The following is an 18,723-nucleotide window of genomic DNA, read 5'->3' as shown; positions in this document are numbered from 1 at the left end:
ATGTTTGTTTATGGTCTGCCATGTTTAGCTTAACTAGACAGCCTTTGGTCTGTTGAATTCCGATAGAACGATATCTGAGATAACGAGAGGAGAGTAATGATCTATTCCCCGTAGGATATCTAACAGAAACTTATGTTTCTTCTGTTTATTTTGAAAGGAGAAATAGCTCCACGGACGTTCCACGGACGTATCCACTGAAGTATCTACTTACGTTCCACCTATCCACACAAAGTTTGAGGGCCTAAAAGAGGCGAGACAGTAGGATGGTCGGAAAAGGGAAAAAGCGAAAGGACCTGGAAGAACCACCATAGTGAAGTCGGAGAGGACTGGAATAAGCAGGTTATGAAGTTGTACAAAGCAATGACTTCGATCATTCACTCGATTATATGATGAACTAATTCTATCATTTAAAAAAGATGCGCTATTTAAATAAATATATTTGTTTGAAATTCGGTGAAAGCTTAATTCCAAAAGAAGTCTATATTCCTAATGTAATGTATTATCCCAATTGTTTATGTAATTGATTAAATTTTTGTTTATCCATGTACGGGGGCTCGTGTCATTCTGTTATATATCTGCTCAGATCTCTATTTATTCAATCTATAAATTTCACACTTTATTTTAATATACCGAGGGCGATCACCCTCTAGATAACGATAGCCAAATAAAGCGGACACCTTGCAAGAAGGTACAACCTCATAATACCACACCGCCAGTAGCAACCGCTACACTAACTGCATAGACCCTGATTTGCCGGCACATTACGCGATATTAGACGTGGGTCTGTACGGTTTGTAGTTGGGTGAGTACAAAAACGGTACGTTTTGGTCACTCAGTATGTTTTCTTTAATCTTCATTACTCGAACGCATTCGTTTTATTCGTATTTATAATCCTTATGGTGTTGCTCTTTTCAAAGCTTCTGGATGATTTGATTTAATATGGAGCTCAATATATTTGCTTGTCGGTGGATTTGATACGCATTGGCTTGTTTTGGTATGGTTCCTATCTAAGAATATCACGATCCAGGAATTATGTTGTATCCGAAGAGTAGCGCATCATTACTTAAATTCGTGAATGAACTGAATTTCGCCAACCCGTACAATTCCTCATCAAGATCATGGATCATAACACCATAACTAAGGTCAATACATTGCCAAGGTGTATTTGGTTGCTTTCTTGATCGTAGAAACAGTTTGCTTTCCCATTCATCCAAGTACGTACTCATATAATTCATTCCTAGGTGTCAGTCTGTGGCACAGCCATTTATTTTGCACGTGCTGTTTTCCGGTAAAGATGAAGTTATTATTTTTCAAAACTCTGTAACATCTGAAGGACTCATTTCATATGAACTGATTTAATACCCGAGACTCCATCATCTTTGTACAAGCGTCATGCGCCTATAGTCGGGTATGATGCTTTCAGCGTGACACAGAACACTATACTAGTGTATGTTCTGGGCCGGTGAATCAGCCTCTTACCCGTGATGATATTAATTGGTAATTTATGGGCTGATATCACATATTCAATAAAACATGCATAAATCTGCAGCAAAGTTTGGCTGCACACATCGGTGTATATTTTATACACTTACCGGTATTTCTCGAGGCTGTGCAGCTAACGTCAACTGAAAGGTTATTTTGGGGGAAGGGGCATGTTAATTATATTTCCGGAGCAAATCATATGTTTGCCGACTTGTAAAGGCACGTGGAATGGCACAATCCTCTGTCATGTTGGACATTTTGAGTTTCGCGCTATATATGGCTGTTGCCAATTACCGGTATGTGTCTAAAGTGTACGCAGATATGTTCCATAAGGATCTGCATGAAGCAAAATTGCACATTTTAATGGACAGGTAACATCAGACGCACATATTGTCCATAACGTATCAAAACATATCTGGGAGGTTCATTTATCGGACTACGGTTGCTCAACAAACACACAGACACTATCTATCTATATGTCTGTATATCTATCGATCTATTTATCTATCTATCTATCCTCAACAAACACACAGACACTATCTATATATGTCTATCTATCTATCTATCTATCTATCTAGCTAGCTATCTATCTATCTGTCTGTCTGTCTATCTATATATCTGTCTGTTTCTCTGCCTGCCTGTCCGTCTATCTGTCAATCCATTTATATAATCTTTCCACCGATCAAGAACAGATGACGCTACTCGCATTACAATGATTTGTTCTGCTATATTACAACATCGTAACTTTCACGAAATGAGAGTTGTTATACACCATAAATTTGAACTTTCACCTTCAATCCGCAAGAAATGAACGAGAATTTTGACAGAATGCTTAATGATGTATCTTAACTGAATCTACTTCTTACTGGATTGGTGCCGTTTTCTTATTTAGTATAACAAAGGTCCTTGCCGCTATAGCGTGGAAACTTAAACAGATCCTTTAAACGTGTTCATTTTCCCTAACAGTGCCTCATATTGAAATTGCGGTATGGACAAGTCTCCCTCGAATTCTTTATAAACTACTGACATACGACGGAGGGGAGGGGGTGCGACAGGGCTATTGCTTCCCGGCGCCAGAGATGTTTGCGTGCCAAAAAGAGCTCATAAAAATTAAATTGCAGGAAAATCGTTGGCGGGGCCACCATCGTCACCAAGGGTGCCGTTTACTGTTTGTACGCCAGTATGCACACTCTTTGGACAAAATTTAGAGTTTACTTTCCAGGATTTATTGTAAACTAGGCAGCATGCGTCTAAACACAAATACGAACGAAACATTTTCGATGAAACTAAATGTCCTAATAGGTCCTTCTAAACGGTAAAAGTGGCTTCCAACGATGCGAAATCATGTTGAAGGCTTGACAAACACGCTATGTCGTGGGTGTGTGTTTAATATTCATAGCGACTGCTTCTCTTATCTCTTGATGTAGTAAATGGAAAGACGAGAAAAACCTGCACAATTTATTTCTTGTTTTGTACATGTAGTGCATATTTAATCAGAAGCTTTAAATGGATGCTGAGTATTGAGAGAGAGAGAGAGAGAGAGAGAGAGAGAGAGAGATCCAATCTTTTAACGATTTAGTAGTTTGCTTACACACCCAGATAAAGAGTTTGTCGAGTTATAGTCCTTGTGTACGCATTTAGTATATTTTTTACATTCTTTGAACGAAAAACGTTCAATGTAAATTGTATTTTTTAATTTTGAAGCCAACGAGTTCTCTCTCTCTCTCTCTCTCTCTCTCTCTCTCTCTATATATATATATATATATATATATATATATATATATATATATATATATAGTGCCGGAGGTTATAAAGAATAAGTCTGTAAGTAAGACATTGTGTTCAATACCTCCAACATCAACAGGATAAGTTGTCTATATGAGCAATATTTCCAACAATTTCCACGCAGTTCGTTACATTTATACCAGTAGGGATTATTGTTCTTTCCCAATGTAAATCTGCGATCTTTTCTTTTTCTGTGCCAAATGTCAGAGCAATGAAACTCTGTTCGATCTCATCGCCTTTCGGTACGCCCACATCCAGTGTTGCGATAACTAAGTAACGTATATACTCGTTTTAAGTCGATTCCAACTGCCAACTGCACAGACCTAGATCTGCCGTCGCATAATGCGCTGGAAGATCTGGGACTGTGCAATTTGTTAGGAGTAATCCGTATAAAAGACAACATAGACCCTGATCTACAAGCGCATTATGACATGGCGGATCATGATCTTTGTTGTTTTAAGCGTGTCTCTACTTATAAGTGAGGACGGTAATATGCTTGTCGCTGGTTGAATACTGATTAGCAATATTGCACACACACGTGTGTGTGTGTGTGTGTGTGTGTGTGTGTGTGTGTGTTTTCAGTATTTACTCGCATAGATGAATCCAACTGAAAACTACACAGACCCTTATCTGCCCTCGCATAATGTGCCGGCAGATCAGGGTCTGTATTATTTCTTTCACCGATAACTCCTAACAAACCGCAGAGACTCAGATAGCTTATTATGTGACGGCAGATATGGGGTTTTGAAATTTGCAGTTGACTTTGACATAAGCGAGTAGAAACTAAAAATGGGAGAAAAAATGAATGCTATATATTTGTAGTCACTGAGCATAATTTTATTTTCGGTATGTTGGCGTGAGGTCAAAAATGGTCAATGCATTGCCAGTTATGATATCAAAATGTTTCTATTTTTAGAAACGTGTGGGTTAATATACCTTGTTTATTCTCAAAAGGCCGTTCTTCTTAATGTACTGGTTGTGGACATGACCAAAATACAATAAGACGGTTCCACTAACACTAACAGAGCATTCTATAATTGAATAGAAAAAGAGCCAGCTTAGAAGAGCCTTACAAATGCATTGGCTAGATAATCTAAAAAGATCATACCAAATTATTTATAAAAGCAACACAAAAAATTATGGTACCATAAAAAGCAAAAGAAGTGAAGAAGTGAACAATTACGGCCATTTTGTATTTTGTTATATTCGGTTTGTGTGTAAGTCGATTGTATTTCTATAGGGTGGATTCTGTCGGTATACGGAGATCGTGATACGTGTTATACCAATGTTAGGATAAAAGAAATTTCATTACTAAGGAACTTCAATTGTCCGATCTATACAAACTATGCGAAACATACAGGAGCACAAAAATAGTTTTCACAAGAGCGTTTCACCCCCGCAGTCACATACCCGCCCGCACGGATAAATGCTGTTAGAAAGTAAGGTATTGATGTTAGATAATGTCACATTGTTAAGAACGCACATTTTCTGTCAAAATTTCGCGCGTGTCATCGGCATTTGTAGTCGGCACAGTAGAAACATATCTGCAAGTGTAAAAGCAATCCGATTAAAATCGAGATGTACTTGTAATAAGTAGATCTGAGAGGCACCGATAATGGTTTATGTTCTGCCGACCTTTGGAATTCCAATTCTACTCATTTTTAGTAACCGTTTAGATAACAGTTCTCATTTCCTGGTCAGGAGAGTTATCGTATAGACGCTATGTTCCTTCCAGTAAAGTTCTTCATTTGCATACAAGTGTAAGCTTTCATTCCATTCATGAATTGAAAAGCCAAAAGAACACAGCCTCGTATTGGAGTTTGAAGGATCTCCGTTATCGCGGAAATCTCGATTTTAATAAGATTTTTGTGAAAGTTGACAACGCATTTCGATGTATAAATTTATATCAATATTTGTTTGATATCGGTTGCTTTTCTCTGGCCCGAATTTAATCCGAGTTTCCTCTGGCCCTTGCCACCCCATTTTTGATATTTGGTTTTTTATGTTGGGGTGTACACCAACATAAAAAAACCGATATCAAAAATGGGGTGGCAAGGGTCAGAGGAAACTCGGACTAGCCCGAATTATATCACATATTTATTACCCTTAATCTCTTCAGATCCAGATTTCAAAACTATCTAATCACACAAGGTTATCATGTTTGCAAGCGTTATTCTGGAAACCTATCTTCGCTAGGAGGTTACTTGACAGAAAATAAAAACTACAACTCACACAAGAAGAAAAAAAAAAGAAATAAAAGACACTGCGGTAGTGAGAGAAGGGGTACGCCCATGAGACAGATGTCCCAATATTTCAAGTTTGAGAAACACTGTATTAAAATATTCGACTGATTTATTCTTTAAACGTAATGTATTCGTGCGGAGTCCAGATCAGACGAACACTGTTTTATTTTAAAGGTTTTGTTTCTTAGCTCACAATGGACTTTTAAAAATTAAAATATGATTGGTAAAGGAGTGTAAAAAGTTAGCTTAACATCTCCTTTCTGAAACTTTGATTTATTTGTACTACCAAAATTAAATTTTACCCTTTTTTTGAAACACGTACTGTTAGTTTCTTATTTTAATATAGTTCGCTCTGAAATTTCACTAATTTTGATCTTGGTATTATTTATATTAAAAACGTATAGCGCTGTTTGCGGACCACTTTTGTAGTTTCTTTCGACATATAGTGTAGACCTAAATATCGTTTTCGTATGCCTTAAATGTCTTCAGACTATCTCAAGTAAACCACATGTGTGACGTAGATAGGGATTTTGAACTAAGATACCATAAGATACCAACAAATTGTTTCTGAGAACTAGTCTGGTTTAGATGGCCATCAAAGCAGGATTTCCTTTGGATCATTTGATACATGTTGACCGATGAGAATACCATGATACCAAATGATGTAATAAAGAAAGAGAGAAGCATATATATATATATATATATATATATATATATATATATATATATATATATATATATATATATATAGAGAGAGAGAGAGAGAGAGAGAGAGAGAGAGAGAGAGAGAGAGAAATAAATAGATAGATAGATAGGTCACCATGGACCTCTCTCCACTTAAAACCATAGGTCCATTTGATTCAAGATGCTGATAATCTTCGTGACTATAGCAAAACGCAAGATTTCCTGCTAGTACTATTTTTATGAGTATTGGTATGACTTGGCCGGGGCTCGAACCTGCAACCTCCCGCATCCGAGGCGGACGCTTTAATAATTTAGGCTACCGGAGTCTTCTCCTGCGGAAGAAATAAATACAGAGACATAACTATAAAAAAGTGAATGTCAAATTAAAGTTTCTTCACTAGCTGAGGATTGTCATTGTTTATTGCTCCAAGTTGTGTGGCCCTAATTCGTACAGGACCTATAGAGTTTCAGAAGATTTGTAATCTACGCAATTTGGAGGACTGAAAGTTTCCCTTGCAAAGCTTTGCACGTCTGTACGTTGGTTCTGGATGAAGCTTATTGGTTCGAGAACAAAATTGTCACAGACTGGTTATTACCGCAATGCCGTCCTGTTTTTTGTGAAGAAATTGGCAACAAAAAATCAAAGAGAAAAATCTGCTCTTCTTGGGCACATTAACAAATTTGGCCATGCAAATTCATGGATGTAGCTTTAGCAAACGAAAACTATCTAAAGAAATCCTAAATAAACTTTAACAACGGATATTTAAGTAATTCAAAAATTTTGTCGTAAGGTTCATGTAAGAAACTCCTTAATTTAATGTTATATGATAGACAGAAGACTGGACTTTTCAGAAAGAAAAACAAAAGAGCTAAGTTTCAATTCAAATATACTAAACTCAGACTGTCTTAAAAGTCGTTTTCATCAGGAATGCATAACGTTGGAACTTAAAGAAACAGAGATTCAAAATCCTCGCGAGGAATACGAAAACTATGACTATCAAGCGAATAAATTATATTCGACATAATTGTTGCAAGCTGTTAAAATAGCGTTTATTTCATGTCCCATCTTCCATCTGCCTTTCTGAAATGAAATGAAATAACAATCATTTAATGACATGAATAAATGGCGCGAATGTGTGTATGTGAGTGTGTCTGTGTGATCATTTATAGATTTGTCAATTTAGATAATACAATAACCTCACAACATCCGACATCAGTGCACCTTTGCCTAACGACATCTCCATGTACACTCTCCCAAACTGTGACAAATGGCACGTCAGACGCAACGCTGAGGTGGCAGGGTACAGTTTCGTAAATTGACCTCTGGCAAGTTTCTTAATTTAAGGCTATGGTTTGACTTTTTCAGCTACTATAATTTGCCAATTAAAGATATGGATATATTTGTGAACAAGGTGTTTCAGGCTTGTGCTGTTCTTGAAATTGATGTTAGGCATGTACACCTTCCACAGTTACCCTCAAGTATGTTGATAGTGAAATACCAATAATCGGCTAGGAAGAAGAGCTAGCCTCCCATTGCAGTAAACACATGGGTTTGGAGCAAGTAGAACATCTATATAAAAAAATGGATGACAACTATTTTCAATTGCATCAGCCTGTTTAGTACACACTATTGTGCAGAATTGTCATCTAGGAAAAGGGCTTGTGTGTGCACTTGTGAGCATCACATGGTGTCAAAAATGACTTTCGGACATGAAAATTGCAAGTATCAATTTTGGATTGGGGTGCATAAACTTCTTCTGTTATCAACTGCCATTGACTTCTTTGGTCAAGTGGATAACATTCTTATGCTTTGTTTCAATATAGGTATCCAAAATATTTGTGACCTCACTTGTGTATTTGATTTTTTATGATTGCTTATACTAGGTCGCTGATTGCGGCGTTAAATTTGTACATAAAAATTGGCATCTGCCCCCTGAAGGCATAACTAGAGAACGTCCGTTAGTATGCATGAATTATAACCAAAGGGAAAATATGAGGTATCGTAGCGGACAAAAGCTGGTCAATGAGAAAGATGCAGTTGAAATTTCTGTGTCGCATGTCGAGAAATCCAAAATCACGTGTTGGATCAAATTGCATGTCCTTAAAGTTCCATTTTCTAGATCGAGATTTTAGATTTTATATGTTGAATTATACAGTGGTGGTTTAAAGTTCTATTTCTTATGTCGATGTTTTACAGTGCATATTTTGAATTGTACAGCGATGATTTAAATTTCAATATCATATTCCTAGAATCCCTAATTCACACTTTGTATGCAACTGTTTGTGATGAAAGTTCCATTTCATATGGCGAGTATTTATATTTCATCTGTTGAATTTCACAGCAACGAGAAGCGGCCTCCTTGTTTAAAAATAACGCGGTCCGTTCACGAGGGCGACTTCTAGCGAATAAATTCATAGCAATTCTCGACCGGTGAATGGTAACTTTCAGACTGTAAATGCATGAAATGTAATGGCGCCTCATAATTGAATACACGAATGGTTTATGTTAATACTCGATATTATTTGGAACTGTTAAAGTGGACATTGTGTACCGGTAATGCTACTTTTAACAACAATACATCATTTCACCATATAAAAATAACAATTCTGACAAGCACAATAAAATGTCCAATCACAGCTGTATAATTCAACAGATACAATCTAAAAATTCAAAATACCTAAAGGAACTTTCAGCACAATCAATGTGATTCAGCATGTGTAGTTGAAACTCTCGAAATATGACATTAAAATTTAAACAACCGCCGTGTAATTCAGAAGATACAATCTAAAACCTAGACATTGGACATCGAATTTTCAACCAGCGCTGTGTAATTCAACAGACGAATCTAAATTATTCAACATATGAAATGGAACTTTCAACATAAACTATTTGAACCAATACGTAAATTAGGAATTCTCGACGTATGGCATTGAAATTTCGACCACCGCCGTGTAATTCGAACGACACAATGTAAAACCTAGACATAGAAAATATAACTTCCAACCACTACTGTTTAATTCAACAGATACAATCTAAATTCTCGACCTAGAAAATGGAACTTTAAGGACAAGATTTTTTTTAATCAACACGTGAAATTGGAATTCTGGACATATGGCATTACAGTTTCAATGGAAGCGTTCTGATTGGACCAGCTTTTATTCACTACGGTGCCTCATAATTAACTTTTACTGAAAACGGTCAGATATGATTCATTTTGTTGTACAGAAATGAAATGCAAGAACAATATCAAATTTTGGGAAACTAGGTCGACCGCCAATCTGTTCGGCCAGGCTGTCGAAAAATTTGCAATAAATGTTCGTACTTTTCTCTTCAGTTAAGAGAAAAAATTCCACTTTACACACAAAAATCCGTACTTGAATGAGAAAAAATAAAGGATGCTATATTAGTCGATAAAAAAATAAATGCAACAGAATTTACATTTCTCTTATTACGTTCCTTTTATTTCATGACATGTCATAATAACTAACAGCCTTGACCACTCCGGTGGCTTATTGGTTCGAGCGTCTCCTCGGATGCGGGATGTCGCGGTTTCGAACCCCGGCCGAGTCATACCAAAAACTGATAAAAATGTTACTATGTTGGAGGTAAGTGTTTGGAGTGGTAGGCTTTGTTTCAGGATAATGTGACTGGGTGGGACCTCATGCTAGACATCGCTATAATCTGCTACACTGCAGACATCAAAGTGGTATGACAGAAAAATAGTTGAAGCTACGTTAAAAATCAAAATCACACACACACACACACACACACAAACACACACTAATAGTCTCAACAATTTGTATAAAGAACAATAGTGATCACAAGTTACTATTAAGATCCAAGAATGTTCATAGGAGTAAGATTAAACTCACAATAACAAACAAACTTAATAAATAGAATTATGTGAAATGGTTGAAATTCATGAAATTCAGTTATAATAACATTATAGACCATTCTCAGAATACATTTATGTATTCGTGTATTCGCGTGACCTTGGGTCAAAGAATCCAAAACGAGGCTAAGCTAGGCACCAGCTTCATTTTACCTCGCAACCGAGCTGCTACAATTGATACTGGCAAGGGGAAAAATCGTGACGAATAGTGCTATGTTCCGTTATGCAATGGCAATACTAGAATTCACATAGATTTAAGCTTCCATCATATTCCATCAGCGAAGAACATGGAGCTTCGAAGAAAATGGATTGTTGCAATACGTCGTGATGAGGGGCCAAATTTTAAGGTTAGAAACTGGATGACTGTTGGTGTGTTTGTATTTTCTTGCAACTGAATGATGTAATAAAGAGAAATCCAAACGCAACCAAGGTTATGTCGATGAAGCAAATGGGTGTTTTATAATGGTAGATTTCTAAACATGTTACCCCTAGTCCCATTCCACAAAAGGGTGTCATCGAAAACTGGCGTACCTCCACGCAGCGCATTTATTTCAGAGATTATGAATTGTTGTACGAGTGGTAATTACAGAAAAAGTGAACTTTATTATCTCGTTGAAAAAATAAATAGAAACAGTAGAATGATAATGACCTCGATAGAGAAGAGAGATAGCAACAGGACAATTAAAATGATGAGGGGACAAGATGAATGAAATAATTACGAGAGAGAGAGAGAGAGAGAGAGAGAGAGCGTGACTGGATAAGAATTAATGAAACTGTTGATAAAACATATTGATGTGTGTAAACGTCCCCACTCTTTGTAAAGGGTGTGGGTTGATTGGCGGATTGTACCTTCTTTCAAGGGGTCCGCTTTATTTGGTTCTCGTTATCTAGGAGATGATCGCCCTCGGTGTTATTGCCAGATAGAGTAAACTTAAAGGTAGAATAAAGAGAGATCTAAACAGATATATAGAATACAATGACTCGAGCCCCCGTACATAGAAATCAAAATTTAATCAATTACATAAACAGTGGTGATAATACGATATATTAGGAAGGTACACTTCCTTTTGGAATAAATCATTCACCGAATTCAAAACACAAATATATTTATAAAAATAGCCGATCTGTTTTACTGTTAAGAAACGGAACACAGTGGAGTTGACTAACACAGCGGTAGCTACAGTTCATTGTGAGATACCAACCATGTTATATGATACCGGCTGTAATTATCCGGCTTTGGTATATATTAGATATATCAAGCCTGGAGTTTACACAGGCGAGACGGTTGAAGTCCAGTTTGCTAACCGGACGAAAGATTCTCTCCCGGTCGTTAACATTGATCTTGATTGGCCATATGTAAAGGGGCGAATTCAAGCGGCGTGTTTGTCGGGACTGTCTCATGACGTAATATAAGGGTGTAGGTATGGGTTGCCACAGCCTAACCCTATGACGTGTACCCCTGTACACGTCAGGTCCGTTGAGTCGAGGGTTATGAAGCGAAGGTCAGGGTCAAAGCCGCTACGACCCACGACTTCGTCCATAAACAATTTCCTACCTGGCGAGTTGAGGAAACTTCAAGATGAAGATTTGTCTCTCAACAAGGTACGCAGGTACGCAAAGGATGGGTCCATACGGAAATTGCCAGACATCGAGGTGAAACTCGCGACGAAACGCGGTATTTTGTATCGGTAAGCCAAAAAAGGGACCGAAACGTTCAAAGCAAGCAGAAGTGCTTAGGCTGGCACATGAGGGTCTACTTGGAAGCCACATGGGCGTGGTGAAGACCAGATAGAGGTTGATGAGGGAGTTCTACTGGCCAGGTGTGTGCCGGGATGTTCGGAGGTTCTGTTTTTGTCGTGCGACAAGTGTCAGCGGGTGGCACCTAAGACTTCCCATCGCCCAGTGCCACTAGGAATCACTCCACAGATTGACGAACCTTTCTCGAAGGTGGCGATGGACCTAGTAGGTCTGATAAAGCGTGTGGCAGTAAGCGGTAATCGTTTGATACTAACGATAGTAGATTACCCCGCCCGGTACCCGGATGACTTGGCCTTGAAGAACATTGACTCAGTCTTGGTGGCAGAGGCCTTGTCAGGAGTTTGGTCGAGACTTGGTGTTCCTGAGGAGATACGGACTGACCAGGGGACGCAGTTTGTGAGCAAGGTGATGGAAGAGGTAAACAGATTACTGTCCGGTACACGCCTGACGACTACCCCGTATCACCCGTAGTGCAATGGTCTGGTGAAGCGCTTCAATGGAACATTGAAACAGGCTCTAAAGAAGCTGTGTGAAGGTAAATCCAGTGACTGGGATCGATACCTTCCCGCGATACTTTTTGCGTATCGAAAGGTACCACCGGCTAGTTTGGGTTTGTCGCCTTTTGAATTAGTATATGGGAGGATAGTCAGGGGACCCATGGATGTATTAAAGAAATTATGGACGGATGAACAAGCATCCGAGGAAGTGCGGACAACATACCGATATGTTGTTGATCTCCGCAACAAGCTGTAAGAGGTTTCTGAATTGGCTCAGGAGAATATATACGAAGCAAGGGGGCGTCAAGCCAAATGCTACAATAAAAAGACGAAGGAACGTCACTTCGAGGTGGGTGACAAGGTGTTGTTGTTGCTGCCGTTAGAGCACAGCAAACTTCAAGTCTTATGGAGGGGAACATTCGTGGTAACGGAGAAAAGGGGTGGGCAGAACTATCGATCCAGGTAGGAGACAAGGAGAAGCTATACCACGTAGATCTCCTGAAACGTTACCGTGAAAGAGAGACACCCACAGAGTTCGTGGTTGTTGAAGTTGTAACTGAAGAAGTTGACGACAACGGAGGAGAGGCGGAAGTACTTTCTAGTTGTCCTTTGACGAGGGAAGAAACCTACGTCGACGTTGTCATTGACAGACGTTAACGTCAGAGCAACGTAAGGAGGTGAAGTCGTTACTCCAAGATTACTCAAGCGTCTTGACAGAACGACCTGGCAAGACGGATTTAGAGGAGTTTACGCTGAAGTTATTGGATGAGAAGCCAGTTAATTTGAAACCATATCCGCTACCCTATGCGAAATTAGAAACTGTCCGAAATGAAATTTAAGCTATTATAGACTTGGGAGTTATAGAACCAAGTGAGTCGGCATATAGCTCTCATGTTGTATTGGTGCAGAAGAAAGACGGTACACACAGATTTTGCGCCCATTGCAGGAAGTTGAACAGGACCACGTTATTCCAGGTAGAACTTTTACTCGTCCATATTTGCCGGGGTGACCAATGCGAAGTATTTTTCGAAAATCGATCTGTCCAAGGGATACTGGCAAATTCTAGTTCGAAGTGAAGATAGAGCAAAACTTGCTTTCGCAACTCCAGATGGGACCTACCACTGGGTAATCATACCATTCGGGGTCCAGAATGCGCCGAGTGTCTTCACGAGTATGATGAGAAAATTACCTGAACCGTTAAGGGGGACTGGAATTTCAAATTTCATGGACGGTTTACTCTAAACGACAGCTACATGGGACGATCATATCATTTTGCTGAAAAACGTTTAGGAGTGACTTTGACAAACGGGACTGACCGCACGACCATTTAAGTGCCATGTAGGGTTTAGGAAACTAACCTACCTATGTCATACTCCTCAGCGAAGACATGTTAACCCCAGATTGTTCAAAGGTGGACCAACGGAAGTTCGATCTTTATTTGGACTGGCAGGGAATTATCGTCGATATGTTGCTAACCATTGACTGACTTGACTCGGAAAAAGGCTCCGACGAAAGTTATATAGACAGATGCATATGAACGAGTATTTCAGACGTTGAATGACAGACTGACGTCAGACGCAGTTGTGAAATTACCTGATGTGACACGAGATTTTGTCCTACGTACTGACGCTTGCAGGGCCGGCGCTACCATATAGGCAAACTAGGCAGCCGCCTAGGGCGCTGATTTCAGGGGGCGCATTTTTAAATTTTTTTTTATTGTTTATAAATTTGGAAATTGATATTTGCCGGGGGGGGGGGCCGCCAGACTCTAACCTTGCCTAGGGCTCCAGATAGTCTGGCCGGGTCTGGCGCCGGCCCTGGACGCTTGTGATAGATGTTTAGGGACAGTGTTATTACAAGAGCACGACGGACACGTATTCCCAGTTGCACACAGTAGCCGGAAATTGTCAACTGCAGAACGCAATTATTCAATCTCTGAGAAAGAATGCTTGGCAATTATCTTTGGGCTATCTAAATTTCAACGTTACCTGTATGGACGAAAATATTTTTAGAAACTGACCACCAACCACTCGCCTATTTAGCTAACGCAAAGATAACTAATGGACGATTAATGAGATGGTCATTATTTCTGCAACAGTACCAAGTCCATGTACGGTATATAAAGGGCAACGGGAATGTAGGGGCTGACTGCTTAAGTAGACTAGGGACGTCTGAGCTAAAGGGTTCACCTGAGGACGTGTAAATGCATCAGATTAGGTCTCCAAAAATTTGGAGAGTAAAATCTCTGATTTTATTCTTCAAAGAAGGGCCTATGTGAGGGGGGCAATTTTCTGTCGACCTACGAAAAGCACATTAGTTTGGGCCAGAGAACAATTAGTTAGATTTATGAGGACAGGCGCTTGTTAAATCGCTATACTGCAATGATTTCTAATGTCTGATCGGTAGAGATAGAGATGTTTAAATTATACATTCGTTTACTTAACCGCAATGCGAACTATTAGGGACACGGCTAGCTTCGATTTCATAGTAGAACTGTCAAAATTAAATTGAAAATTACCAGAAACCATTAGTCGAAAACCTGGGGGAGCTCACCAGTTATTATATACTTTTGAGAGAGTGACGCATGTAAGGTGAAGCAGTTCGCATTTAAAACATGCACAGTGGAGAGAAGGCTGGCATACCTCTATGCTACAGTAATGTAATGTGGATGATATTTCTTTGGATATTGTACTTTTGGAAAATTGTATATGATTTAAGCACACTACTAACTATAATGACTGCTCCTTTGTGCTGAAAAATCAGCCTGAATTAGTCTAAAGTACACTATCCATAGCAGCTATTAAAATAGGGAAACTGAATTTTGCCAGACTAGACAATACCAGCTTCTGAAAGTGCAATGAATGAATTACCAAAAATATATAAAATGTAAAAAAAAGTTATTATCTCTTTTTTATGCAATTTACCTCTGAAGTTCGGGATGTGAAAATGACCAAGTAGAGCTAGCACTTTTTTGAAAGGTGCACATCTGGAGTAAGGTCAAGCTGTATACTCTATAACCCATAGTACACCCATCAATCATACATCAAAATAAAGGGAATTAAAGGTTCTTTGTATTAGACGTAAGATATACAAGGTCCTTTTTAAATAGCCAGTATAACCAGTGAGGAAAGCCGGGGAAATTCATTTCTTTAAAATTCCTACCCTTAATCAAAATACGAAACTGTAGAACGCCACCCAAGCTGACCACAATTTGGGCGCCTAGATAAAAGGCGGTAAAAATATTTAATCATAATTGGTTACGCTAAAATAGGGGCATGTTTCCCACAAGAAATTTCCAAGCTGTACATACCCCACCTCGATACTTCTAATTAGTCTAATCTTACTGCGTGAGTAAAGGTACAGGGGACCCCGAGAGTCAGTTTGGAATAAATACTCTCGTAAAACATTTGTCCAAGGGACCGGATGTCTGGAAGGTCGACATACACAGTTTGGCGGTATAAATGAGCAAAGCTTGAAGCACGAAGTATTTGCGTAAATTTTCACGTAATTTGTTGATACCAATATAATATTTTGCTTGAAATATTTGATAATATATGCATGAATTTATTTGTTTAAATTTGTAGATCAAATCTCTTGATATGAGTATAACTGTGTTGAGTTTATATATCTATATATATATATATATATATATATATATATATATATATATATATATATATATATATATATATATATATATATATATATATATAATTCATACAATAACTTTCTTTATGTAAGGTTGTCGAATTGTTTGAATTTAACCTCTTGTTTGTATAGGAATCGGGTTCTAAGAATTTCACATTACTTTAATGTATATGAGTTACGAGAATCCGTGTGAATTCACCAGTCGTTGGCAATTTCACGTATGATAAAGACTTAAGTACATATTGACTGAAATTAAAGTTGTTAAGCCACGAAGTGTGATTTTGCGTATGATAAAGACTTGAATGTGTGTTTTCACTGAAATAACGAAGTTCCGACATATAATGAATTTCATTCATTCATTTGTATAATTGAGACTAGAACGAAATTGTTATGTCTTGTGTGTTAATGTGAAGTGATATATTAGCTATTTGGAAGTACATTAATCTTATGAAACTAGGTTTGTTTTGGTCTGTCATGCTTGGGCCGACTAATAGCTGTGGTATCTGTTTCAATACTGATAGTCAGATCTGATAACGAGAGGGGAGGAATGATCTATCCCCAGTAGGATCACCGACAGAAAATTTACGTGTTCTCTTTCTGTTTGTTTTAAAAGGGGAAAATAGCTATTCAGACGTATTCATAGACGTATCCTCAGATGTACCTAATCACTGGAGAGCAAAAGGAAAAGGAAAGAAAAGATACGGCGAAAGGACGGAGAAAAGCTACAGTGAAATTGGAGTGAACTAGAGATAAGCAGGTTATGCAATTGTACAAGGCGATGACTTCGACTGTTCACTTGGTCGTATGATGAATTAATTCTATCAGTAAAACAGATCGGAAATTATTATAGATATATTTATGTTTTGAATTTGTAGAAAGAATTATTCCAAAAGGAAGTGTACGTTCCTAATGTATTGAATTATCTCCATCGTTTATGTAATTGATTAAATTTTGATTTATGTGTACCTGGGTTCGACTCATTCTGTTCTATATATCTGCTTCGATCTCTGTTTATTCTAGATCCGGACAATAACACCTAGGGCGATCATCTCCTAGATAACGAGAACCGAATAAAGCGGACGCCTTGAAAGAAGGTACAATCCGCCAATTAACCTACACCCTTTCAAAAGAATGGGGGCGTTTACAATGTGTGTAAACGTAAAGGTAAGTTCATGCTTTAAATAGTTTCTTTTCTCTATCTTTAACTTGTATTTTGTGTGCTGTAGAGAAAAAAGCCACTTAAGATAGGATGTAAGTCAACTTACGTTTAAGAGAATAGAGATATCCCTCACTGTAATACTTTAATCCTTTTGTCATCTGTTCATTCCTTAAACTTCTGGAGACACCCGTGATGAAATTCTCAACGAATGCAAAATAAATATCTCGCAAACAGCTCAGATTGTTACTCGATGTACAGTAGGACGCCATATTTTTTTCTTGATCTGCCTAGCTTAGCCTCGTTTTCGCGACACATTAATATTCATGAGGATCTCATTATGAATGGTCTATAGAGAAACACAAATGTAAGTTGTACGAAGGTCAAATACTCGTATGTATATGTACTCTATGTTATAATACCTGAAGCTTTGATTTTCTTATTTACAGATGTTTACTTAATATTCTTTTTAGCAAAATTCAATGCATACTTTCAATTATGATAGCTTGAAACTAATTTCCGTTTAGAGAATGATAATATTTCCCACCACTTTTGGAAGCAGATCTGCAAAATGTGAACACAGTATATATTATAATTTCACACGAACTCGATGCCAGTCCAACGAATACTTAATGACGTTCACAATAACCGTGTTTATAACTTTCGGTTGCGCTACACCATATAACACTCCGCTAAAATAATGAATGTCAGACATAGATTTAAATTGCAATAAATAATAACTACCGCTAAAATATTGCGATTCAAAACAAATATTGAATGCTAATTGTATGTATTCCATTTGTAATTACCAATTCGTGACCAAACACTAAAACCATTTTGTAAGACGGGTAACAGTAAATATTGGCCTACAAGTGAGGTTTGTGTTGCAGGAAAATTAGAACATGTACAATATGGATATTTTATTTTTGAGGACATGGTAAGTGCATTATTGTATTGTAAGCAAAACTGATTCTGCGTAAAAACTCGTTACATAAACTGTTTTTTATAAGTGTTTCAATACGCTTGCATATACCTCATAGTGAAAACTGGATGTGCTCGAATGCACAAACTGACCCCAAACCAAATATGGCGGACATAGTAAAATACATGTATGACTTTAAATATCGTTTTGTCAGACATAAAAAATATTATTTGGCAAAACGTCATACTGAACATGGTTAGTAGTGAATAGGGATACTATAGCGACAATGGGAATTAGCATTACAGACCCCCCCCCCCGAACATATAGCGACAATGGAAATTTAACATGGAGAAAAATCGTGGGAACATATAGCGACAAGGGAAATTGACATGGAGAAAAATCGTGGGAACATATAGCGACAAGGGAAATTAACATGGAGTAAAATCGTGGGACTGTTTAGCGACAAGGGAAATTAACATGGAGAAAAATCGTGGGACTGTTGAGCGTCAAGGGGAATTGAACATGGGAATAAGGGACTGTATAGCGTCAAAGGAATTTAAACAGGGTGGGACTGTATAGCGTCAAGAGAAATTTTTTTTAAAAAAAGGGGTAGGCAATCGAAAGTCATTCTCTTTTCCAGAAATGTGGGTGGCCC

General features: G+C 38.0%; 1 protein-coding gene and 1 long non-coding RNA gene across 2 annotated transcripts in view; one reads left to right on the top strand and one right to left on the bottom strand.

Moving 5' to 3' along the window:
• Nucleotides 1-536, top strand: part of LOC149779074 (uncharacterized) — a 77,991-nt gene extending 77,455 nt beyond the window's left edge. Inside the window, exon 7 of the mRNA XM_089939627.1 lies at nt 158-536. Coding sequence (XP_089795753.1) covers nt 158-166 — 9 coding nt within the window. The 3' untranslated portion in view covers nt 167-536. The remainder of the gene's footprint in view (nt 1-157) is intronic.
• A 5,778-nt stretch (nt 537-6,314) lies between these two features.
• LOC149779073 (uncharacterized) lies at nt 6,315-17,747 on the bottom strand. Its single transcript, XR_016415368.1, has 2 exons — nt 17,256-17,747; nt 6,315-7,275 (listed from the first exon to the last, which is right to left on the bottom strand). It is a non-coding gene; the product is annotated as an uncharacterized LOC149779073 (long non-coding RNA).
• Nucleotides 17,748-18,723: the final 976 nt, after the last annotated feature.

The sequence above is a fragment of the Sinohyriopsis cumingii genome, chromosome 17, assembly GCF_028554795.1.
Source record: "Sinohyriopsis cumingii isolate HCF-2022 chromosome 17, ASM2855479v2, whole genome shotgun sequence".
In the NCBI taxonomy this organism is placed as follows: domain Eukaryota; kingdom Metazoa; phylum Mollusca; class Bivalvia; order Unionida; family Unionidae; genus Sinohyriopsis; species Sinohyriopsis cumingii.
The sequence above is the reverse complement of the archived record's forward strand: the minus strand, read 5'-3'. Positions and strand labels throughout refer to the sequence as shown.